This window comes from Gadus macrocephalus, chromosome 21 (assembly GCF_031168955.1).
Source record: "Gadus macrocephalus chromosome 21, ASM3116895v1".
NCBI classification, from domain to species: Eukaryota; Metazoa; Chordata; class Actinopteri; order Gadiformes; family Gadidae; genus Gadus; species Gadus macrocephalus.
In genome coordinates this window covers 18,402,018-18,426,812 of record NC_082402.1, presented here as the reverse complement: position 1 = coordinate 18,426,812, position 24,795 = coordinate 18,402,018, and the positions used below count along the sequence as shown (strand labels likewise).

General features: G+C 42.9%; 1 protein-coding gene and 1 non-coding gene across 4 annotated transcripts in view; both read right to left on the bottom strand.

Annotated features, from left to right (window-relative positions):
- ift172 (intraflagellar transport 172) overlaps positions 1 to 16,908 on the bottom strand; it is a 516,193-nt gene extending 499,285 nt beyond the window's left edge. For 2 of the 3 annotated variants that reach the window (XM_060041906.1, XM_060041905.1), the window contains exons 1-15: positions 16,697 to 16,905; positions 16,071 to 16,214; positions 15,599 to 15,711; positions 15,475 to 15,514; positions 15,319 to 15,384; positions 15,103 to 15,182; positions 14,528 to 14,606; positions 13,919 to 14,145; positions 13,675 to 13,798; positions 13,080 to 13,175; positions 11,173 to 11,334; positions 8,230 to 8,283; positions 7,366 to 7,469; positions 6,142 to 6,227; positions 2,019 to 2,131 (exon numbers count right to left, since the gene is read on the bottom strand). In XM_060041906.1, the coding sequence (XP_059897889.1) occupies positions 2,019 to 2,131; positions 6,142 to 6,227; positions 7,366 to 7,469; positions 8,230 to 8,283; positions 11,173 to 11,334; positions 13,080 to 13,175; positions 13,675 to 13,798; positions 13,919 to 14,145; positions 14,528 to 14,606; positions 15,103 to 15,182; positions 15,319 to 15,384; positions 15,475 to 15,514; positions 15,599 to 15,711; positions 16,071 to 16,214; positions 16,697 to 16,735 (1,527 nt within the window). In that variant the 5' untranslated portion in view covers positions 16,736 to 16,905. Of the gene's footprint in view, positions 1 to 2,018; positions 2,132 to 6,141; positions 6,228 to 7,365; positions 7,470 to 8,229; positions 8,284 to 11,172; positions 11,335 to 13,079; positions 13,176 to 13,674; positions 13,799 to 13,918; positions 14,146 to 14,527; positions 14,607 to 15,102; positions 15,183 to 15,318; positions 15,385 to 15,474; positions 15,515 to 15,598; positions 15,712 to 16,070; positions 16,215 to 16,696 lie in introns of all 3 variants that reach the window. The other variant, XR_009523720.1, reaches the window with a different exon arrangement.
- A 160-nt stretch (positions 16,909 to 17,068) lies between these two features.
- trnaa-ugc (transfer RNA alanine (anticodon UGC)) lies at positions 17,069 to 17,140 on the bottom strand. The gene has a single exon. It is a non-coding gene; the product is annotated as a tRNA-Ala (tRNA).
- Positions 17,141 to 24,795: the final 7,655 nt, after the last annotated feature.

Genomic DNA, 24,795 nt, shown 5'->3' with positions numbered 1-24,795 from the left:
AAGCAAAGGTCGATCAACAAAGTCACAACTTTTCTCTGTTTTGGGACCTCAGTGATGGAACGAGCTCCCTGCCGATGTCAGGATCGCAGAGTTGCTCACCAGCTTCCGCAAAAGACTCAAAACTCAACTGTTCAGAGTTCACCTCGACTCTGCATAGCTACCCAGCCCCTTCCGGCCACCAATGTATGTTGTACGTCCTGGCACTTAATGTACGCACTTAATCTACATTGCACGTATTCATAGTACTTAATTGTGTAACATCTGCAGTAGCTGCTAGCATTGCTGTACACGGGGAATGGGTTAGCCTAGCGATTGTAAGTACTTGCACTTGGCTCTATTAACATCTTTACTGTACTGACAGCGATAAATTGTTCCACTTCTTATGACAAATGTACTTATTGTAAGTTGATTTGGATAAAAGTGTCTGCTAAATGCCCTAAATTTAAATGTAAATGCAGACAAACCAGAAAGGGGGCTCCATGTTTAAAATACTGGAAATGTCCTTAAATAATGATTTGGTGGAAAGGCAAGACGACAATACATTCTTAACAGTGCGGGTTAGTTCTTTATAGTTTAACTATGAGTCTGTGACTATTTGGACTCATTTGTTTTGTTCATGTTTCATGTTGAAGTATTTATTTTTTCAAACTTAGGTTTAGGTTGATGCTTATTATTTTTGAAGGCATCATTTACAGTCATTTCAATCTCCTCTCTTTCTTCTCTCATTTAAACTTTTAATAATTAATAAATAAGAGTTTTCGAGGAGATATGGGAGGAATACTGGTATTATGGCATTCAAACAAAAGCTGTATGACGCTGTGTAACGGGCCAGTCTTTTCGATCTTGCAAGGGTTGATGTACAAGGTAAACTATATATATATATATATATATATATATATATATATATATATATATATATATATATATATATATATATATATATTATTACTTGGTTAAGATATCTCATCTTAATCCAAGAAATTTGAAACCTTAATAGATATCTTGCTATTGAAAAGCCTTTGCAGACTTGCTTTTGTTGTGTTTAGAACCAATGGAAGGAGAAAAAAACAGAGCGGATTTCTAGACATTCCATTTAGATAAGTCAGAAAGGAAGCCAGCCGGAATATCGCAGTAAGCGGCTGTTGAGGGGGCAGCCGGGGTTAATGGAGAACTGATGTAGCACATTAAAGGGATCTGATATTTTTGGTTTATCAATTGGATTAATATGTTAACGAGCGGGACTTGCTACGATTTGGGGTGCTTGGTGTTGACCGATCCGTAATGTTTAGGTGTATTGACGTTGGGTTCTCCCCCTTTTCTCCTTTATGTGATCACTGTCTTTGACTGCTTCGCACGTTCCGCTATCTATCAAGAAACCATGACCAAGTGAGAAATTTAGCGGAAGGACGAGAGGTGATTCAATGCTCGATAAAACAAAATTGAGTACACTCTGCCAGTGCACTCGCATGATCTCAATCTTCCACAAGGATAGACAGACTTATGGAAGGGAGTGGTGGGTTTTTTGGTGTACTCTGGTTGGTTACTCGAAATTGCCTACCCTTGCTTTAATAGCAGTTGTGGGATGCTTACTTAAAAGACAAGGGCAGAGACTACTGCGAGGTGAAGTGAACCTGAGGGTATGTAGAGAGGGCAGCGTGGGACGTGGACTACAGAGACTGCCCAAAAACAGGATCCAACAACATTTTCTAATGAATTACGTTATCATTTTAGTTAAGTTAACAAAGTGGAATAGTTTACAATGGTCAACATCATAGAAGATATATACTCACACCTAAAAATACGATTTTGGGTTCAGTGGCTCTGGAAATAAAAATCCACTATAGTAGTAAAACTCTACTATCCATTTCAACTATCTCATGTCCTACTGCCTCTTTTCCAGTTGCTTTGAAAGTGTTGTAAATGTGCCATGTTTCCTTGCCCTTTGTGTCTCCAGATCCCCGCCTAGTTCAGGTTAATACTATATATCATTCTAGCCCCCCGGGGTCGACGTGGTTCACCTGCAGCTTCTTGTCCCGGTAGAGCAGCTTGTGGCCCGTTTCGTTCAGCTCCAGCCAGTCGATTCTAGAGTCATGGTTGAGGGTTCCAAGGTTGTAGCCTCCAGATAAGTCCACTGGGAGAAAGAGAGAGACTTTTAGAGAGAATGATATCTGGGTAGCAGGGTTCGAACTCATGCTACAAAGAAGACACATATCCATCATGCGCATTGTGGGGGGGCACAATAATTACTAGCACCCTGTTATTATTTACTATGATAAAAAACAGATTTTGCCCTGACTCGGTCCTCTCTGTACGAGGGAACTGTAACAGGCCTGTTCCACTAGTAATGGTACCTGCTGCATCCATACCACCAATTTATGAACAAATCCCTTTATCAATGGCAAGGGATGAAATAAAATCAGTCAGGGCATATATGCATTTGCTGTATCCATGGAATCATTAAAGGGATTATTCACCACAGCAAATCATTATAAAATCGCTATTGAGATATATAAAAAAAAAAAATCCCACAGACTAACCCAGTCGTCCCTTAGCCCAGCTTTCCTGATCTAAATTTCTCCTGACTTGATGTCAAATGACGCGTTTGACGTCATCTCAATAAAACTTTGCTTGCTAGAAGGGCCGAGGACTACAAAACACTGCTTCCGCAAATTTGTAAGCCAACTAATAAGGAATGAGGGGTAATAAGGTGTAAACACAATGTCCGCCATGTTTCTTCCCCGCTTAGCTCGAGAACTAGACCGACACAAACCTCTGAACATGGCAGAAGCAAATTTGCAATGGGAAACAGCCGATTGGATTTTGAAAATCTATTGCTGGATTCTGACATTCAGGGCTATTTGTACGAGCCAGAATACAGCCAGGAAGAATTGAGACGAATAGAGGAGGAGGCTGCTGCGGCTGCAGCTGAACAAGCCTTGCCTGTTGCTGTGGACGAGGAGCCGGATTGCGCCAGAGTGAACTGGTGGTGTACCTGTTTGCTCTGGTCGCCTATGGACACTAACACAGAGTCCCTGTGCTGCAGCGAATTTCAGCTATGCCAGTTTCTTCTAGAATAAATGGCTGAATCTGGCGAGGACGGGACCATGTGTGTAACCTCTCACCCAGGCTTTCCGCCTCATCTGAACAGTTGGGTATAGGATACATATTTCCGGACCCAGAAAGTGAACTGTAAACGCCAGCCAAAGCCCGCTGTGAGAAACAGACGTCTGAGCATAGCATAGAGTAAGTGTTAGATTTTTTTACTAACACATTGGGTACAATAGCTTTGAGTCCCGGGGAACGTGACAATGTAGTTATCCGAAAGTAGCAGATCTTATTGGCAGAGCATAGGATACGTTACGTTAGCTTGAAGTCCGTGTAATGCTGTATAACCTACTCAAGGCATCATTTATCTTGCTTTGCTAATATTGTTCTCTTTATCTTTCTTAGACAGTATCGGCTTCCTGTGTTGTCCAGGCCATCAGAGCTAATTACCAAGCACAAGATGGGCAGTACCGTGGCTACCAGGAGACAGTAGATGCTCAAGATGAGCAGTGACTATTTTGAATCTACTCGCCCTACACGATTTATTTTTGTAAATAGTTCATATTTTTCATGAATAAAACTCCCATTGTTGTTGTGATTTGTTTACTAACCCAAGTTCTGTTATACTAAAGTAGGCCGATTCTCGGGCCAATCTCATGCTCCATCGTACCCTCACTTACGAACAAGACCCCAAGGTACTTGAACTCCTTCACTTGGGCTAAGGACTCATGTCCTACCCGGAGTAGGCAATCCACCGGTTCCTGATACGAGTCATGGTCTCCGATTTAGCGGTGCTGATCCTCATCCCAGCCGCCTCACACAGGTAGCCAATCCAGTGAGTGCTGAAGGTCTCAGGACGATGATGCCATCAGGACCAAATCATCTGCATAAAGCAGTGATGAGCTCCTTAGACCACCGTACTGCAACCCATCCCCACCCAAAACCCCAAGGGAACAAAACTGACTTGCTGCTGAGAACGCGGACACAGCTCTCACTTTGGGAGGACGGAGATTGTATGGCCCCGAGAAGTGATCCCCTCACCCCATACTCCCCGCAGCACCTCCCAGTTTCTCCAGGTGGACCCAGTCATACGCCTACTCCAGATCCACAAAACACATGTAGGCCGCATGGACATACTCACAGGTCCGACGAACAACCATCAACCTCGAACTCTGCCTCCATCATACATCTCCTTTCCACTGCCACGGGGCCGGGCCGGGGCCGGGTCTAACCCCAGTTCTGTGCATTCCGACTACAATACGCCAGGTGCCCTAAAGCCTAGGGGCTATGTTTGTTTTATTTACTATGATTACTCTATATAATAATATACTAATAATAAGACAATATATATTCTAATGTATAATATAATAATAATACAGAATATTCAGAGTCCAAATGTTATGAGTACCCAGTCAAATAGAGCACCATCTCCACTTACTGACAATTCTTGATATTGTTGGTTTTTATATACTTGACTTTAAATACTGAGCACACTTAATGAGTTTTATCTTAAGTAAGACTTACAAAAATGATTGTAACCAAATTGAAATTAAGCTATTCTTTTTTTTTTGAAGTAACAGGATCTGCTGTAGCACATGGAGAGGACGAAAGAAGGGATAGATTGTTCCTTGAGCAGAACCAACAATCTTACAAATAATGGAGACCACAAGCAATGCCCTGGTGGGCTTCATGGGACAAATTGTGGCTGCAATTGAAAAAGAGCAATAATATGGGATAATGATAATAATAATAATATTGATGGGAGGGCCAGCCCGCCCATCAGGGGAGGATGATGCTCCTCCGATTTCCGGCTTCCAAATAAAATAAATATTTATATGTGTGTTTGTGTTTAGTCTTCTTGCGTATTGAAATAGCGCATTAATGCAGCCCTGACATCAGCTCCTTCCTGCTGGCCCCGATCAGGTAGAGCTTGTACAGGGGGTTGCAAGGTCACACGTATGTCTGCAATATCTTCGAAAAAGCGGTCACCATCTCTTCCCAAATGTTGTGTAACACACAGCACAATATCAAACGACGGCTCCTCCCCACCACGCCTCTCCAGATGTCTCCATCGTCTCCCAGCAGAACTACAGAGTCCCCTACTGGAGCCCCGTACAGGAGTCCATTCAGGGGATCCAAGAGGCCGAGTACTCTGAACTGCTGTTCGGTGCATACACACAAACAACAGTCAGAGTTTACCCCCCCACCACCCTTAGGCGTAGGGAGGGGACCCTCTCATCCACCGGGGTAAACTCAAACACAACAACGCCCCTGGCACCTCCGCAGAAGAACAGAGTCCAAGCCCTATCCAGGAGGACGGTCCCAGACTGTGTGTAGAGGTAAGCCCCACCAGATCTAACTGATAGCGCTCCACCTCCCTCACAAGCTCCGGTTCCTTTCCTCACAGTGAGATGATGTTCCACGTCCCCAGAGCCAGCTTCTGCCGCTCGGGTCTGGTCCATCGAGACCCCTGACCTTCACTGCCACCCATGTGCCAGCGCAGCCACCCCCAGCAGGTAACACTGCAGGTGGTGGGCCCACGGGACGGATGGGGGGGCTGCCACGTTACGTTCTTCGGGCTGTGCGCGGCCGGGCTCCGACAGGGCCCCGGGCTGCCTCCGGGCCGGGACTCTCCTCCTCTATCTTGGTTGTTCATTGGGGTCTATGTGAACCGCTCTTAGTCTGGCTCCTCACCTGAGAACACTCTGCCCTGGGTGACCCTACCATGCTCTAGACAACACGGCCGCAGGTTCACAGGGACACACAAACCTCTCCCCACGATAGGTCACGCTCCAGGAGAGGCTGGCAGCAATCAATAAATCAAATGCTCTGACCAAAGAAATAAAAAAACATCGCCCTTGGCCTTTAAATAAATCTGACTGTCAGCCTTCTCCCTACAGATGTATACATCTGATCACTAGGTTTAATCTGACTGTCAGCCTTTTCCCTACAGATGTATACATCTGATCACTAGGTTTCATTTGGAATGCATAATGGTTCTCAAATGTACAAATGTGATTTAGCATTTAGGACAGTTATCCATTGATCAATGCCATTCCAATGAAAACAAAACATTCACTGCCCAGATCTCCTTACCAATGGCAATAGTCTTCAGGTCAATCAGGTATGCAAGCTTCTTGTTATCTTCCACTCCTTTCTGCTTTCTCTCATTCAAACGGACACTGTGAATACACAGATAGACAAACAGAGAGGTAAGGAGAGAGAGAGAGAGAGAGAGAGAGAGAGAGAGAGAGAGAGAGAGACTAGCCTAAATCAAACAGCAGCCAGTGTAGGTACAATTAATTATGTACAAATAGTTACGTAACTTGGACTCAATTTGAGCATACCGTTTTATTATCTCTTTACGGCTGTTAAAATTGGTTTCCTGTTTATGATGACAATAGGCATGAACCTCCATCAACAACCCTAGACTATTTTACAATAAATGGACTATATTACTGCCTTACTGTATGAGTTGTATTCAATAAATGGACTATATTACTGCCTTACTGCATGAGTTGTATTCAATAAATGGACTATATTGCTGCCTTACTGTATGAGTTGTATTCAATAAATGGACTATATTATTGAGTTACAGTCTGAGTTGTATTCAATAAATGGACTAGATTACTGAGTTACAGTCTGGGTTTTCTACAATAAATGACTATATTACTGAGTTAGAGCTAGAGTTTATAAATAATAGGACTTTAATACCATGTTAACATGTGTGTTTTCTTCAATAAAAGGACCTTAATACTATGTAAACATGTCAGCTTTTTTTTAATAATAGTACTTTAATACTATGTTAACATGTGGGTTTTCTTCAATGATAGTTCTTTAATACTAATGTTAACATGTGGGTTTTTTTCAATAATAGGACTTTAATACTATGTTAACAAGTGTCTTCTTCAATAATAGGACCCATGTTAACATGTGGGTTTTCTTGAATAATAGGACTTCAATACTATGTTAACATGTGCGATGTCTTCAATAATAGTACAAAGCTAGCCTTATTTGTTGCGTTGAAAATAATCTCCTTTGGATATCTTGGTTGTTCGATATCTAAATTGTTCAGGAAAGTCATTCTACCGAGATGTGGTACTAGTTGATAAAAGCTTGTAGTTCTGTAATATGTCTTTTGCCGAAATTCTTGACAGGGCTGTGTTATTATGATATGCCACATACAAATATTATTTCTCATCTTCTCCTGACATCATATGGACCAGAAGTGAACGTGTCATGATCTAGTGAATGGTGATACACTATTCTATGTTCAGGCCAAGCTGGTTTGGTGCCATGGTGTTCTCCTCCCACACCAACCTGATGAGATGAGGGTTCATGAACTCTGTCCTGACTGATCCCAGGATCTGGTTGTTTTCATACTCCACCAGGCTGAGTTCCCCTGCGTTAAATATCATGCAAACCTGAAACACAAAAACAACAGGTCACTGGAATAGAAAAACAATGATATCACACACACTTGAAAAACATGTCACTAGAGAGAGGAAAGTAAATAATTATGTTGATGTACAGAATAAACATCAACAATATTATATTCTATCAATTGAATTGTATTGCCTTTTTAAGTATATTTCAAACACACTGGTGATATAATGCAATAGTACTGCAAGTGTGTTTCGAATGCTAGTAATCATACTTTTCACTGGTGTACTTCAGTACACTTAAAGGTTGTCAAAAGTTGTGCCATTTTAGTATACTATTTACACTTATATAGAAGTATATCTATAGTAGTAGTTAAGGTATACCTTAGTACATTTTGGTATAATTAAATGCGATGAAATTAATACAGAATACAGTTACAGACTAAAAGTGTACTTAGTACATCCTTTCAAAAGTATAATATTGTGTGTGTGTGTTTGTGTGTTTCTGTGTGTGTGTGTGTGTGTTTCCGTGTGTGTGTTTCCGTGTGTGTGTGTGTGTGTGTGTGTTTCCGTGTGTGTGTGTGTGTGTTTCTGTGTGTATGCGTTTCCGTGTATGTGTGTGTGTGTTTCCGTGTGTGAGTGTGTTTGTGTGTGTCTGTTTCCTTGTTTGTTTCCGTGTGTGTGTGTTTCCGTGTGTGTGTGTGTTTCCGTGTGTGTGTGTGTGTGTTTCCGTGTGTGTGTGTGTGTGTTTCTGTGTATCTGTGTGTGTGTTTCCGTGTGTGTTTCTGTGTGTTTTAGTTACCGTTTCATTTTCAAAGAAGAATTTTTCATTCCCCCCGGAGCCTGGCCATGCCACCTGAGCCAGTCAAAACATTCACATTAAATATGAGTGTTTCATATGTACACTCATGTAGGGGAAACAATTATCAGTGTTTCCCCTACATGCATTTGGATTGTAAGCGCCACTGCAAAAAAAAAGTTGGCATAGATGGGAATCACAACAAAATGTGACAGTGATTTTGAAACGGCATATTGTAATTTCTGCATCTATTATCTAAATATTTATTAGTAGTAGTACACAGGGGAAAAAATGAGAATATCACATTGGCAGGTTGATTTACGGTGTGTGCCCCTAAAATGTTCAGTTAGGGGCCACAGTGCTCCTAGTGAAAAAAGTTAGTCTGGAGCCCTGAAGTTCAAGGCACATTTGCACAATGATCTGGTCTCAGCAGATACCGTGTCTCTGTTGGTTGTTATGTCATATTTGGAGGCTCAATCTGTACATTTTCCCCCAAAAAATCTCACCAGAAGTAACCATTTAAAGGGTTATATTTCAAAATGTTCTTCCGCGGGTCATGCCCCACGGACCCTCCTAATGTTGCTAGGTTACCTAGTACTCACAGCACCACTGCTACAAAAAAATATAGGGGAAACACTGACAGTGCATCCAAACCTTGTGGCAGATATACATGCAAAGAGACAGTTATAGATACAGAACGCCACTTAAGATCGGTCAAAGAGGGGTATAGCAGAGTGGTAGAGGACACTGAGGGGTACACTGAGGGGTACAGAGTGGTAGAGGACACTGAGGGGTACACTGAGGGGTACAGAGTGGTAGAGGACACTGAGGGGTACAGAGTGGTAGAGGACACTGAGGGGCAGAGTTCCCGTTGTCCGGTAATTACCGGTCTTTGACCGGAAAAAAATGAGGAGGACCGAAAATTCTAAATGTCTCCGGTCAGAATGACCGATTGGAAATAAGGCCCCGTCCACACGGAGCCGAAACGGGCGAAAACTATCCGGTTTCGTTTTATGCTTAATGTTCAAGGCGCTGGTTCTCCACAGAAAAAAGTGGAGCGCATCAACCCGGCGCTCATACAGCATGCGCGCTGTATACAAACATTCAGTCACGAGGAGATTCAACCATTGAGCAGAACAAAATTGAGCAGGTCCTATGTTCCCGGTTTTCCCCAAAAAGGGTCCTATGTTCCCCTGTAGCCATAAATACCGGGGAGCATAGGACCCTTTTTGGGAAAAGCGGGGTCCTATGTCCCCCGCAATCTATCAATCTTTAAAAATATTTAAACTTTGACGCGGCATTCGCGTAATGACAGCCAATCGGCGTTCAACAGAGTGACATGTCTAACGTAACAGCCAATCAGCGTTCAACCGGTCAACTCAGTGCAGTGCAGTCCTGGGTGAACTGCAGCATGGAGGAGAAAGTGATTGTTGCCGTTTGAGACTCCGGGAGCTCTTTATATAATAGTATATAATATAATTGTATAATAATATCACGGCCAAAAGCTCTGTGCTCCTCCGGATGGCCGTAACGCGGGGAGCGGGAACATAGAACTCGGGGAACATAGACACGCTCCCCTATAGAGTGGCGAAGTCACGCCCCTTCCGGTAGGGCTCATGGGACCTATGAGATCGAAAAATATGAATGGGTGTCAATGGAGAGAAAATAATTATTTTCTGGTCCCGGTCTTTATATGCCCTGGATTACACATATGTTGTTTGTGGATTTAAAGGATAATTTTTCATGCAAAGAGTTCGACCGTTTATTGTGCAATTGTTCAGATAAAGGCTGTAGAGAAAACACAACGAGAAAGACTACACGGCTCGTATGTGACGTCACGCTCCCTGCGACTGGCGTGGAGAAGACCGACAATCTTCCCATCGGCATAACTGAAACTCTGCACGTGCCCCGATTTATAATGGTTTTCACCTCTTTCGATGCTTTTATCCTCCCCTTGGAAAAAGCGGTGAAGTGGGGCAGAGAGATCGCCATCTCTGTGCCGAGTTCCAAGGGCGGGTGTGGCGACGTATATCATATGCGTCGAGAGCAGCGAAGAGCTGTAGTTCACAAAGCGGCCTCACATAAAACCTAAAATAATCAAACTTCTTCACGAACATTTTTAGTTTTCTTTGCATGAAAAATTATCATTTAAATCCATAAACAACATATGTGTAATCCAGGGCATATAAAGACTGGGACCAGAAAATAATTATTTTCTCTCCATTGACACCCATTCATATTTTTCGATCTCATAGGTCCCATGAGCCCTACCGGAAGGGGCGTGACTTCGCCACTCTATAGACTACCGTAGGTTTATGAACTAAACGGCGGCAAGCTAGCGAAAGCCGGCGGCAAGCTTTGCGGAGCACCGGTATTTAACAACCATGGCGAATCAAAATATGATCACACACTTCTTCTTCTTTATATAGCCTGCCTATCAATTTTTTTAAGTGCAATAAACACGGACAATATCCGACCGTTTTTTTTCCAATTTGACCGGTAAAATGAAACCTTCCCGGTCACATGACCGGCACCAATTTCTTCTAGCGGAAACACTGCTGAGGGGTACAGAGTGGTAGAGGACACTGAGGGGTACAGAGTGGTAGAGGACACTGAGGGGTACAGAGTGGTAGAGGACACTGAGGGGTACAGAGTGGTAGAGGACACTGAGGGGTACAGAGTGGTAGAGGACACTGAGGGGTACAGAGTGGTAGAGGACACTGAGGGGTACACTGAGGGGTACAGAGTGGTAGAGGACACTGAGGGGTACAGAGTGGTAGAGGACACTGAGGGGTACAGAGTGGTAGAGGACACTGAGGGGTACAGAGTGGTAGAGGACACTGAGGGGTACAGAGTGGTAGAGGACACTGAGGGGTACAGAGTGGTAGAGGACACTGAGGGGTACAGAGTGGTAGAGGACACTGAGGGGTACACTGAGGGGCTGACCTCACTGAGCTTGTTGGTGAGCAGGTCTCCCAGCAGCAGGGTGTCTGACGTGTGAGCCACGAGGTAGCGGTCTGACCCCATGATCTTCACTTCCTCAATCTCATAGCCGTACTGAGACTTGAGAACCACCCGCGTCCCGCTGGACAGGTTCCTCACGATCACCTAGATGGGGGGGTGGGGGGGAGACATGAATCTGAATGAGCATGGAAATTAAGAAGAAAATCTGGGATCACGACATCCTACCGTGTTAGAGCAGGGGCGTTGCTTGGATTTGAGGACATCCTGGGCTCAGCCTGGACCAGGGATTCTTTTTGACTAACAAGCTTCATTCTAAGGCTTTTTCTTCACTCTGGCATAGGGCTGAACGAATTTCAGAACTCAAACTGCAGTGCGATGTAGTAGATCGCGATTTGCAAAAAAATTGCTTTTCCTTTCACAATTCAATAGTTAAATAAAGATGTTATAATATCAATTTGTGCATCAATTCATCTCAACACATAGGCCTGTCCTAAAGGAAAGAGCAGTTTATATGTTGACTGCTTCCAATGTTGTGTTGGTCATACTAAAGAAGGATTAACTGCTTGTTTACTGAATAATACAGAACATAAGACTTTAAAAAGAAAAATCGCATACTAAATTGCAATCACAACATTGGTCGAAATAATCGCAATTGGATTATTTCCCCAATCATTCAGACCTAGAGCCGATTCATTTCATATTTGTCCGGTTAACACATTGGACAATGTTTCACACATGTTTCCCTGACTGCCAAACCATGTCCTTGATATTAGGAAAATACCTGTTGAATGATTATATCAGCGACCTAATAGTGGGAAATATTGTTTTTAGACCAAGACTAATCTGAAAGAATTCTGACCTATTTCAACAGGTTTTTAAATTTTGCAAGAGTATATCGTCAATCTAACGTTACTGCAGTGAGCCTCAAGTGTGAATGGTAAATCTCCATCAGGCGCTTATGGAACCCAACCTACAGCATCATGATTGGTCGAAACAAATATGAGGCCAAAGAATTTGAGCTTGTCTCTAGTCTGATTTGTAAGACTATAAGAAGCCAACAACGACTGGCCAGTTATTTCCCTTAAGAAGGCCCTTTTCATTTGTTATTTTCTTACATTCAACAGCTTCTTCAGTTTTTTTATAAATATATTTATGATAATGTTGGCATGCTGTATATCCTATGACAGTTGTGTTATATACCTCAAAGATTATGACATTGTGATGAGTCATTATGAAATGTATATCTGTAGGGTTTTTGATTTGATTTGAAAATGTTGTTTCAAATATGCAAGAAACAGGTCATCGAAAAACAGAAACCAAAACAAGGCTCTATTTTTCCTTTTTTTCTTAACACATTTGAAAAGGAGCGGGAAGAAGTATACACTTTTTTAATCCCATCCCCTGTCATTAAATCATACAATAATTATAAAATACTACCTGTTCCCTTTACTTAAATTAAACTTGCAATTTATACCTGAAAAACGAATTATATAATATTAAAGTTCCCCACTTGGAAGCACAAAACATATTTTCCAAAGCTAAGAAAATACAGTACATTATATGTAGTATACCTACATATACACCTATACACATATAATTACATATGCACAAATACAAATAATTTCATACAGATTATATATTATATGTATAGTGTTTATATGTTCTGTATATCTGAAGTGTATACATATATATTTTATGATTATCTGTAGTGTATATATGTAATGTTTATATGTAATGAATATCTGTAGTGCATATATGATGGACCATTATATCCACATTAATAAAATACACTGTAAACAACAATTCATGTTAGAAACTAAATATCTTCAACTTTGAAAACGAAGGGATTACTTTGAGAACATTTTCTAGGTCTATCCAGCTGGATGTACCTGGCTCGGACCGACGTAAGTCATCTCAAACTTGTTCTTGTAGATACTCCTCCTCAGACAGCAGTCAAACTGCTCCACGCCCCCACACAACGTTCCCTGTCACAAACACACACAAGGAAGTTTAACTTCTAATGGAAATAAAATGAAAAGAAATAAACGCAGAGACGGAGAGAGAGCAAGAGAGAAAACTCATCAACAGATTATTCCACTGGACTGAAAGGATCAGCATCTGTTTTTAATCATAAACTGCACTTCTGCTTAATACAATAAGTATATACGTATATATATGCACTTGTTACATTATCTACAAGCGTCTCTTTAATTGAAACGTCACGCCAATCAAGCTTTATTCAATTGATTTGAGACAGAAAGGCCGAGTGCGAGAGGAGAGTGAGAGAGCAGAGTGAGAGAGGAGAGTGAGAGGAGAGTGAGAGAGCAGAGTTAGAGAGCAGAGTGAGAGAGCAGAGTGAGAGAGCAGAGTGAGAGAGCAGAGTGAGAGAGCAGAGTGAGAGAGGAGAGTGAGAGAGCAGAGTGAGAGAGCAGAGTTAGAGAGCAGAGTGAGAGAGGATAGTGAGAGAGCAGAGTGTGTGCGTACCACACAGAGTCGGGACCCGTCCTTCTTCCAGGCCAGGGCAGTGATCGTGTACAAGTTAGGGATCTCTTTGGGCTTGGCCTCGTCCCACAGGCCACGCCGTGGTGCCCAGTTAAACACACGCAGCCTGGACAGAAAAACATTCAGAACCATTTAGAAGGCCGCTAGACAAACAAAGTGTCCAATAGCAGGATCACATGTTCCTTGTTCAGAAGCCGCCCCACCCCCCCCCCTCCCCGTCACTGACCGATTGTAGCTTCCAAACACGACAGACTGTCCGCTGGGGCTGGTGGCCGCCGTGGTCAGCTCCTTCTCAGTGCGGTCGCGGCTGTAATCAAAGGTCTGCAGGACGTTGCCTTCTTTGCCATAAGCCACAATCTTCCGGTCACAGCCGCCCACCATTATGCTGTTGGCTCCCCAGGCCAAGGCATAGGGTGGAACCGGGTGCACAAACAGTTTCCCCTGTGAGTGCGTCTGTGTGTGTGTGAGAACAATAGAAATAAGTGAAAAGAGGGATAGAATAAGAGAAAGAATGGCATACCCACACACACTAGGAAAGGGTCTAGTGGAAATAAAGTGAGAGACCGAGAGAAACAGAAAGATAGAGAGCCAGAGAGACACACACAGAGTAGACAGAGTGAGCAAGAAGCTCTCTATCTCTAGTGATTGTAGAATAGGTATAGATGTCAAAGTGCCATAGTCAAATATCTAGGATCATTTTGCCAAGTAGGCCTTTTTCATTCATCCCAATGTATGAAACTGGTCACTAACACAACCACTAATAAGGTTAGTGGGCCACAATATTAGAGCTGATTAATGAAATATCTTAAATAATAACCGACTTGTCTTTGGTTACCTGAGACTCTCCTGAACCAAAGAAGTATCGCACCACGGTTCCATCTGCATGGCCAGACAAGATGCCTTGCCCTGAAACACTAGCAGAAACAACAGCAAACTGTATAACAGTGGATAAATGAACCATGTCTAGGATGAAACAGACCGGAAATGCAAGACTGCACTCCAATTTGCAGGATAGATTTTAGTTGGAGAGACGTTTGAAAGGGAGCATTTGATCCTTGAGTATGAGGTGAGTATATTTTTGAATTTCCCCCTGGGGATCAATAAAGGATCAATAAAGTATGTATGTATCCATGTATCCATGTATCCATGTATCCATCCATCCATCCATCCATCCATCCATCCATCCATCCATCCATCCATCTTTATAGAATCTTAGGTATTCTTTGGATAACCAAATCAAGTCTCTGACACACTTTTCTTCATTGTTGCTTTTCTACGGTTAGTTGGAAATAAAAATACATCTCCTTTGTCTTACATTATAACTATTAGCTTGCTTGGTAAACAGACAAACAGACAGCCAACAGACAGCAGACAGACAGCAGACAGACAGCAGACAGACCCAGCACTTACTTGGATGCCAGTGAAACGACAGCAGACTCAGTTCCATAGATGGTAGATGACTTATTTGTCTGAGTGTTTGCGAGGCGAACCTGTTGAGACAACAAATAGAGCTCAGTTCACTTGTGTATTCTTCAACCACTCATTCAATATTTCTTGCTCTCAATTGAAATGTTTTCTTGGATGATTGGATAGTTAACTGTGGAAGCTGCAATCTGGTATGCTCACCTTGCCTTCTACTAAACCAAAGACAATAGCATGCTCTGCTGGCCAAAGCAAGCATGTTACAGAGCTCTGAAAAAATAGAAAATGCACAACCGTTAAATAAATACATCAGTTCATTGAACAGGTAGGATTGAAATACAGAAATACATATTAACTTACAGTTTGTACAAATTTGTTGCAAATGGCTTTCTTGTCCCCCCTTGAGAAATGAGAAAAGACTCAAGTAACATGCACAGATGTTCAAATCAAATAATTTACAAGGAGGTCATTATAAGAATATTACCATTCTTCCCCTATTCTATAGACGAAGATGATGTTGTCCGACTGGCCGATGGCAATCTTAGTAGAGTCTGGGGAGAAGGCCATGTCCTTGACCACGTAGCTCTGCTTCCCATACTGCAACAGCGGGTACTACTTGGTTACATTACAATGCCTACACCGTATTACATACAGTACGTTCTTGGTGTACATTCCTTTATGAGAAAATAACTACACGTTGACACAGTTTTCTGTTCTGCAACAATTTAAAAGGATCATTTGAGAAAGTAACTGTTTCATGAGGTTATTGAGACAGGAAGATAAATGTGATGAACAAATTGGACATTTACATGTCCTTTTCCAAATGTTGACATGAACCACATGTGCATGGACAATCCCTGACATTACTGCAACACAATATTGGACCTAAGATCATTGTCTAGGTGTACAACTACTACATTGGTAACAATAGCACAGCCACATGTTTCCGGCCATACTTTTGCGTCAATGGGCTTTGTGGAGAACTTGTCTCTCCTCTCCCCGTGCTCGTCGTAGAGCAGCACCACTCGGTCCACGCTGCAAACCGCCAGGCGGCTGCTGTTGGGCGCCCAGGCCATGCATGTCACCTTCACAGCACCCTCCTGTTGCATGGGAAAACAACCCGTCTACTTATCCGTCACACGTCATCAGATGACTGATACTACAGTATAAGTCATCTTTAGTATGTCCCTGCTCAGGACCGAGCAGGGACATACTAAAGATGACGGATACTGATTCCTTCTTTTACAATATCCGTTGTGTTACGTTTTGAAGAGAATAGCGACTACCGATAGCCGTTGAGTAGAGTGGGGCTAAACAGATAGCCTACCATTTCTCTGGTTGTAGGGGACTGGTAGACTATCTCGGTCGCTGGTCGCTGGTCGCTGGAGACCAGCGACCGAGCAGGGACATACTAAAGATGACGAAAACTGCTTCGTTCTTTTACAATATCCATAGTGTTACGTTTTGAACAGAATAGCGACTACCGATAGCCTTGGCGTAGAGGGGGGCTAAACAGATAGCCTACCATTCCTCTTACCTAGGGAATTAATGCTAATATCAGCTAGCCCACCAGTTCTCTTACCTGGGGAGTTAGCAGCGTCTTGAGATGCTTCAGCTGCATGTTTCAAAAGCGGGAGTCCTACCAACACGGCTGTGACTGTGGTGGTCTAAATCCTACAAGACACGAGATGTAAATATTGTCTTCTATGACCACAGCAGGATACGTTTGTGGTAAACATCGCCGTCCATAGTTACCGTTGTCAAGGCGGTTGTCAAGGCTTCCGGTTTGGTCAATACCAAACCGGAAGTAAGCGAAAACCACCTCTACTCTATGTTGTGTCGTAAAATATTGACATGTTTCACAGTAGTATTGTACACTTGACATCTATTTAATACGAGTTTCACAATACAAAAGGCCCTTTCTATTGTTGCTAAATTGTTGAAAAGGAGCACTTGGAGATGCCGGGGATTGAACCCGGGGCCTCATACATGCAAAGCATGCGCTCTACCACTGAGCTACATCCCCTCATAGTTTACTTTGTGAAAGTTAATTATAGTTATAAAATAAATTGGACTGAAGAATCGGAATGATTAAATGTATTGCACTGCACCGCAGGAAATCTGAAAGGTCAAATGTATTGCATTGCACTGCCGATAACCTGGAATTTGAAATGTAAAACAGACTGAAGCTGAATTGCATTAAAGGGACACTGTGTAATATTTTAAGTAATTTATTACCTCAAATCAACGTATTCATTCATAAATAAGTCCTCATTGGTGTAAAATTATCTCTGCCAAAAATCTCACTTATCCTCCTGAGCGAAGAATAATTAATATGTAGTTACATAGGACGGGTAGCGATTTTTTTTTTGCAGGGTGGTAGCGGGAAGCTCGTGAATATTCATGCAGGAACTCATCCCTGATTGGCTGGGACTTGGCGGGACTTGTTGGCTGGGACATGGGCTCGCTGGGACTTTGTCAGAGGGCTTGTGTGAAAATCACGAACGCAAATGAATTAAACGTTGTTATAAATCAACACGAATAATGTGACACATGATACCCACCTACTACACGGCAACTCTATAGCTAGGCTACCTTTCTGTAAGTACAAACGTTAGCTCACTCATGTAAAAGCCCCTGTGAAACTGTTAAGTGTCACAGGGGCTAATGTAGTAAATCCTTTTTGTATTTATTATATTTTAGAACGTTATGTATAGCGCATCGGCAAATGAATTAAACGTTGTTATAAATCAACACAAATCATTTTAGCAATAATGTGACACATGATACCCACCTACTACACGGCAACTCTATAGCTACCTTTCTGTAAGTACAAACGTTAGCTCACTCGTCTAAAAGCCCCTGTGAAACTGTTATGTGTCACAGGGGCTACTGTAGTAAATCCTTTTTGTATTTATTATATTTTATAACGTTATGTAGCGCATCGTAGTGCTTTCGGCAGCTGGTGATTGTTTCCAAGTTTTTTTTTTCAAATTGTTTTTCCATGTCTTGATATTTCCATTAAGATTCCATTCTGTTCTGTTTCTAGAAGTGGTGAGCATAATGGCAGGATTTATTAAAGCTTGCAACATTTGCCAGACCCATGTCAACTTTGAGGAGAGATGGAGCTGCTGGAGGTTAGGTGTAGATGGATAAGAATAAACCGTATGATTTCTGATATTTGTTCATAGTGGTTCTGCCACACCGCACAACCAATTACATTATAGAAAGAAGGGCCATAAAATCTGTAGGCCTATCCATAGAATATTTTTGCCTAGGGCTACATGAATTTTAATATTGATTTTCACCTATCAATCCACCTACTACACGGCAGCTCTATAGCTACCTTTCTGTAAGTGCCAAAACAAACGTTAGCTCGTAATGCTAACTCGTCTAAAAACAACTACTGTATTACATGTGTCACACAGTTTGATACAATGATTTGTGTTGATTTATAAAAACGTTTCATTTATTTGCGTTCGTGATTTTCACAAGCCCTCTGTTTTCACAAGCCCTCTGACAAAGTCCCAGCGAGCCAAGTCCCAGCCAATGAGGGACGAGTTCCCTCATGAATATTCACGAGCTTCCCGCTACCACCCTGCAAAAAATAAACTCGCGGACGGGTATGCTTCATGGAGGCTTCCATGTTCTTCCGGTCTATGAACTGCCGAGAGGGACAAAAAGCACTACGTGGTACAGGAAATGCAAACGCGTTTTCACTCTGAGCCAGCGTGAATGATGACTGAAATAATTCACTATCTTGCTCGAGGAGTAATTACTCATACATCATTACTTTACACACTAATGATTCGATGCAGGTTGAAATTTGTTTGAAATAGCAAACCTCATCATCACTCGAATGACTCGATGAGGTAGTATTGGATGTCATGACACAGCTTCTTGGCACATACTGCCCACTGTAGTTTTTGAACAAGCGAGCACTATTAGTTTGAACGCAATACATAATTGTACCACTAGATGGGAGTAATTTTTACACAGTGTCCCTTTAAAGGACAAATAGTGCTAGCAGAGAATGTCTTGTACTGGCTAGAGACCAACCGAAACTATACAAAGCGGTTTTACTTGTAAGAAATCAACGAACGGTTGATTCTTTACAAGTTTATATTAAAATCTGTTTAGAAATAATTGAAGCTGAAAGTGTGGCGATTTGTTAAATGTTTGTACAAACTTTAACGGAAAAAAAATTGACCAAAATGGGAAGTCTGAAGTAGTTGGAGTCAGAGAATGGGCAGGCACTTTGCTATCCGCCCCTTGACTTCCATTGGTAAAAGAAAAGTGGAAAAAGATGAACAATTTAAAAAAGTTGAAAAGTTTAATCCATCACGTTGTTAAAATGCTAAACATTTTGATATTTCAATGTTTTCTGTAGCTGAAAATATGCAGGAGTACAAGACTGAGTGTGGTTGCTAAAATGCTAACGTCAGTGCTAATGTCAACGTTAACGTCAGGGCTAACGTGCAGGCAACAATGCCTGCACGTCCTCCACGATCTAACCTCATCTTAAAGTTCCCATTGCATGAAAAATTCTCTTTATGAGGTTTTCTAACATTAATATGAGTTCCCCTAGCCTGCCTATGGCCCCCCAGTAGCTAGAAATGGTGTTAGGTGTAAAACGAGCATTAGGTATCCAAAGCTCAGACTCGCCGGTTTGGAATATTCATGTTACCTCCCCTTTCTCTGCTTTGCCCGCCCAGAGAATTTGGCACGCCAATGAGACAATGAGCGACGACCGTGCGAGTGCCACGTGTGTGTGAGAATACACACACTATACCGCAAGTGTTGTACAGTTGTTTGTTATTTGGATAACTGTTCTGCTGTTGGTGTTATGGCACATAAGGTTCTCTGACATCTCTGGTGTTTCCACAACGAGACTCGTATTGGGGGTTATCTCAGCCATGGGCGAGAAGGAATTGGGGGGAAAGGTACTTTGGCTTTGACCCCCTGAAGTACATGAACCACGACATGGAGGAGAAATTGGGATTGTTGCCCGCGGTTGTCTCCCGGCGGAGCCCCGTTGCCCGCTGCTGAGGCACTGTCATGCCAAATTTGTACCGGCTGCCAAATTTGTACCGGGCGCGTCATCCATACGTAATCCATTCCAAACCTGCCTGGCAACAGATGATCGCGTCGTCCGTTGCCTGGCAACGGACGATCGCGTCGAATGACGTGAAAGGTTCACGGACATTCGCGAACCTTCTATCTAGCGATCCGTTATCTGTATTGTGCTATTTCGTCCTTGACCTGCTTTAAACACTCAGTTTACTTGCTAAATTTGATTAAACAATTGAATACAATACAAATATGAAGTAAAAACAAGTGTTATCTAGCGATCCGTTAACTGTATTATGTTATTTCGTCTTTGGCAACATGAGCGCGAATGTTTTTTGAAACCTGCCCGACAACGGATGACGCGATCATCTGCTGCCAGGCAGGTTTGGAATGGATTACGTATGGATGACGCGCCCGGTACAAATTTGGCAGCCGGTACAAATTTGGCATGACAGCACCACCACCGCCGCGGGCGGAGGTGCCGCGGCGTTGCCCGCTGCCGAAGCAGTGATGCAGCGGACAACGGGGCTCCGGCCGTAGACAATTGCGGGCAACAATCCCTTTCTCCTCCATGTCGTGGTTGAGTCTACTTCACATTGATGAGGACGTGGAGAACCAGAGAACCCGACGCAGTCGTTTGAGATTCATAATATCATCTGGAGGCGCACACAGCTTGTGGCCTTGTGCCTCGCCATTGCGATACATCCACTGTAGACACGAGCGCATGGTACCGTGGCCGCGAGATGGTACCGTGGCCGCGAGCTGTCCGAGCAGCGAAGCTGCTTTGTCCCCTATTGTTTCTGTCACGTTCATACCATAAGTCAAAAACTCGTGAAATTGTCATGTTTGGTTACCAGTAAGCCCAACCCAAATTTGGTTAACCCATAAACCCAAATTTGTGGCACTGCACCCAAAGGTGGCGCTATTGTAAAAAATCATGAATTAGGCTTTCTCCTCACCAGATTGACCACTCAAAATTCTTTCATAATATTAATCTCTAGAATCAGATGCATCTATAAAACCCTAAACCCTAAATTTCCTAAAGATTTTCACTTTTCCCACAATTTTATATTAAAGCCTAACATGATAAAAAAGATTCACGGGCTACAAAAATAATAAAGAACTCACCAGAATTTGTTTTATTTAGTTCCATTTGAGAAATATTGGCCAATAAAGTTGGAACAGTTAGCCCATTTTTCTTATATGATCATTTTGTTATTGTATCAAAAAACATACAACTAGGTGGATACCAATGTCCCCCACTACCCATAAACCCAAATTGTGGTACTGCACCCAAAGGTGGCGCTATTTTATTATTATTTTATTCTCTTGTGAAATGTGTGCTTGGAGTTTTCTTGATGTTGCGTGCTTATCAATCGATATTTTCACGATCTGAATGAGGTTTCATCGTTCAGGTATGTCAGTCGCTCAACGGGATAATAATAATAATAATAACTAGAACTCAGGGACCTGGATCTAGTCATGCAATTGGCGTGTCGGCACCATTTACGGTTTGGGCTGTGGGCCCACTTCAAGGGGGGAATAATAATAAATAAAAACAATAGGGTTCCAACCTGTTGGCTTGGACCCCTAATAATAATAATAATAAATGAAATTTATCTAGCACTTAATATGGTAGGCCTACTCTAAGACGCTTTACATATTGCCCTATCAAAACTATGTAAGACAGACTAAGAATAAAAGAAAAACAGGTTAAGCATGAAGAATAAGGTGGGAGTTAGGTGGGGAAGGCTAGTGTGAAAAGGTATGTTTTGAGGGCAGATTTGAAAGAAGAGAGGGTTGGAGAGACTTTGATGTGGGAGGGGAGTGAATTCCAAAGGGTGGGGGCAGCAACTGAGAAGGCCCGATCACCCCAAGTCCGTTGCTCAGTCCGTGGAACTTGTAGCAGGTTGGCAGAGATGGACCTGAGGAATCGGGAGGGGGCGTGGTGATGGAGGAGGTTGGCAAGGTAGGGGGGGGGCTAGGCTGTTGAGGGCCTGTAGGTGATGAGTACGATTTTGTAGTTGATTCTGTGTTTAATTGGAAGCCAATGGAGTTCACGGAGGACAGGTGTGATGTGTTCTCTGGAGCGGGTACCAGTGAGGAGGCGTGCAGCTGAGTTCTGGACACATTGAAGTTTTTTGAGGACTTTGTTGGTGGTGCCGTAGAGAAGACCATTGCAGTAGTCAAGCCTGGACGAAATGAAAGCGTGGATGAGTGTCGCAGCAGCGGTAGTTGACAGGTTGGGGCGGAGGCGGGCGATGTTTCGGAGGTGGAAAAAGGCAGTTTTGGTAATATGGTTAACATGGGGGAGGAAGGAGAGAGTGGGGTCCAGGATAACTCCAAGGTTACGGATTTTGGTGGAGGGGGTGATGGTGGAGCCGTCAATGTTAAGGGTGAAGTTCTGAGTGGAGTGAGTGAGGGTGTCAGGACCAATGATGAGGATTTCGGATTTGTTGGAGTTGAGTTTGAGAAAGCTGTTTTGCATCCAGGTCTTGATGTCAGTCAAACAGTTGGAGAGGGTTGAGAGGGTGGAAGGACTGATGGTTTTGGAGGGGAGGTAAAGCTGTGTGTCATCGGCGTAACAATGGAACCGGAGTCCATGGTGACGGAGGATCTGACCAAGAGGAAGCATGTACAGAATGAAGAGGAGTGGACCAAGCACAGAACCCTGGGGGACACCGTGGATGAGAGGAGTAGTGGCTGATTGACAGTTGTTGATGGCGATGAATTGATGTCTGTCGGAGAGATAGGATCCGAGCCAGGAGAGGGCGGTGCCAGTGATGCCAAGGGTGGATTGGAGACGGGAGAGGAGAATGGAGTGATTGATCGTGTCAAAGGCAGCACTGAGGTCAAGGAGGATGAGGATATTTAGGGAGCCAGTGTCAGAGGATAATGCCTTGTACTGGTGATCCTTAGGTTGAGAGTTAAAATCCTGATTAATGCATTATGAACAAGCTGAACATGACATTCTGTCATTGCCACTCATTTAAGAAACACAACATTGAACAGCACCTGAAATTCATCAGGTAATCAACATTCCGGCTCATTAGTTTCAAGAATCTGACCAAGACACAGTATGGCATTAAGGGGAACTTCTTCGTTAACCATTTTTCCTTCATAATTAACTCGGTCATACTTATATTTCTTCCGTTAGTGTTCTTGACTACAAAGGTTTAATTTCCCCAGAATCTCAAAGATTTTTCAGGTATATGCTTTTAAGAAAGCCCTTAATTCATTTGAGAAATGTGTGCTTGGAGGTTTCTGGATGTTGTATGCTTATCAATAGAGATTTTGACCATGTGAATGAGGCTGCAGTTCAGGTTAATCAGTGGCTCAATGGGAAAGTGCCTTGTACAGGTGATCCTCAGGTTGAGAGTTCGTATCCCGATTATAGCATTATGAACAAGCTCAACAGAAAACCTGAAAGCCGAGGCACAGTATTGCATTAAGTGGAACGTCTTCATCAACATCTTTCCTTCATAATTATATGTCATATTTATATATCTTCCATTAGTGTGTCCTTGACTTTAAATTTTAATCTGACCCCGTTAATCGCCGCTTGGGGTTACATTTATTATTATTATCATTATTATTATAAAGTTACATCTTTATTGCCCTCTTATGATGGCTTGTTGAAGACGTAGGAAATGTGTAGCAAAGTTAACATATTGTTTGGGTCAGGGTCAAGGGCATATGATCGTGTCTAACTTTATATCATATCAATGTATATTTTATACTTTTCAAATGCATCAATATACTGACACATTACTGCACAGCGGTTAGTTTGCAGCGGTTAGTTTGCAGCGTGCTTGTATTTGTCAATACAAACCTAATAAGCTCCCCCATAGAATCATAAAACACAGGAAGAGATGTTAACTGTCCGTTGTGCCAATAGATGGTATTGATGCTCACACATGAGGTTTGCCTTGTATGTTGAGAGTGACGTGGGAACTGACATGGGAAAGATGTACATTTCGGGACGCATCCTCAGTAGTGTACCTTTGAATCTGTGGGTGTTTTGGCCTTTCATTACTAGACACCCTCATCAAAGGTGGCCAGCTACAGGGTGATCAAGCCTGAGCTTGTATCTCATGCCCAATCATGATGATTGCCTGGCTGTTGGGGCAGCCCACGGGACTATGCAAGGCAGGGGGGTCCTCTTCCCTGAGTCAGGCCTGGAGCTGACCGCTGCCTCATTCACCCTCCTCCTGGAGGGTTCTAACCTGGGTTCTCAAGTGGCTGGTGGGGTTGGGGATAAGTGAGCATGTCATGTTGCTGTTCTATGAGCCCAGCAAGGGTCCTTCCGCTTGATCCATATCCACTGGCTGCTTCTATCGGCTACTTCAGAGACTGATCTTATTGTCGGTTGCAGAGCCTGTCCATGGAGGTCTTTTAGCTTCTTCCACCTGATGGTGGAAGAAGAAGCCACAAAACCTCTACATCCCACTTCAACCGGATAGATTTTCGGATTTCATCCTCGTAGCTGCGCGTCTGCTGCCAGTTCTGTGTAGCGTCGTTTCTTGCGCTCATAGGCCTCTTCAGTTGAATTGTCCCATGGGACCGTGAGCTCATGTTGATAGACTTCAGTGAAGGGGACCAGAGTACCAT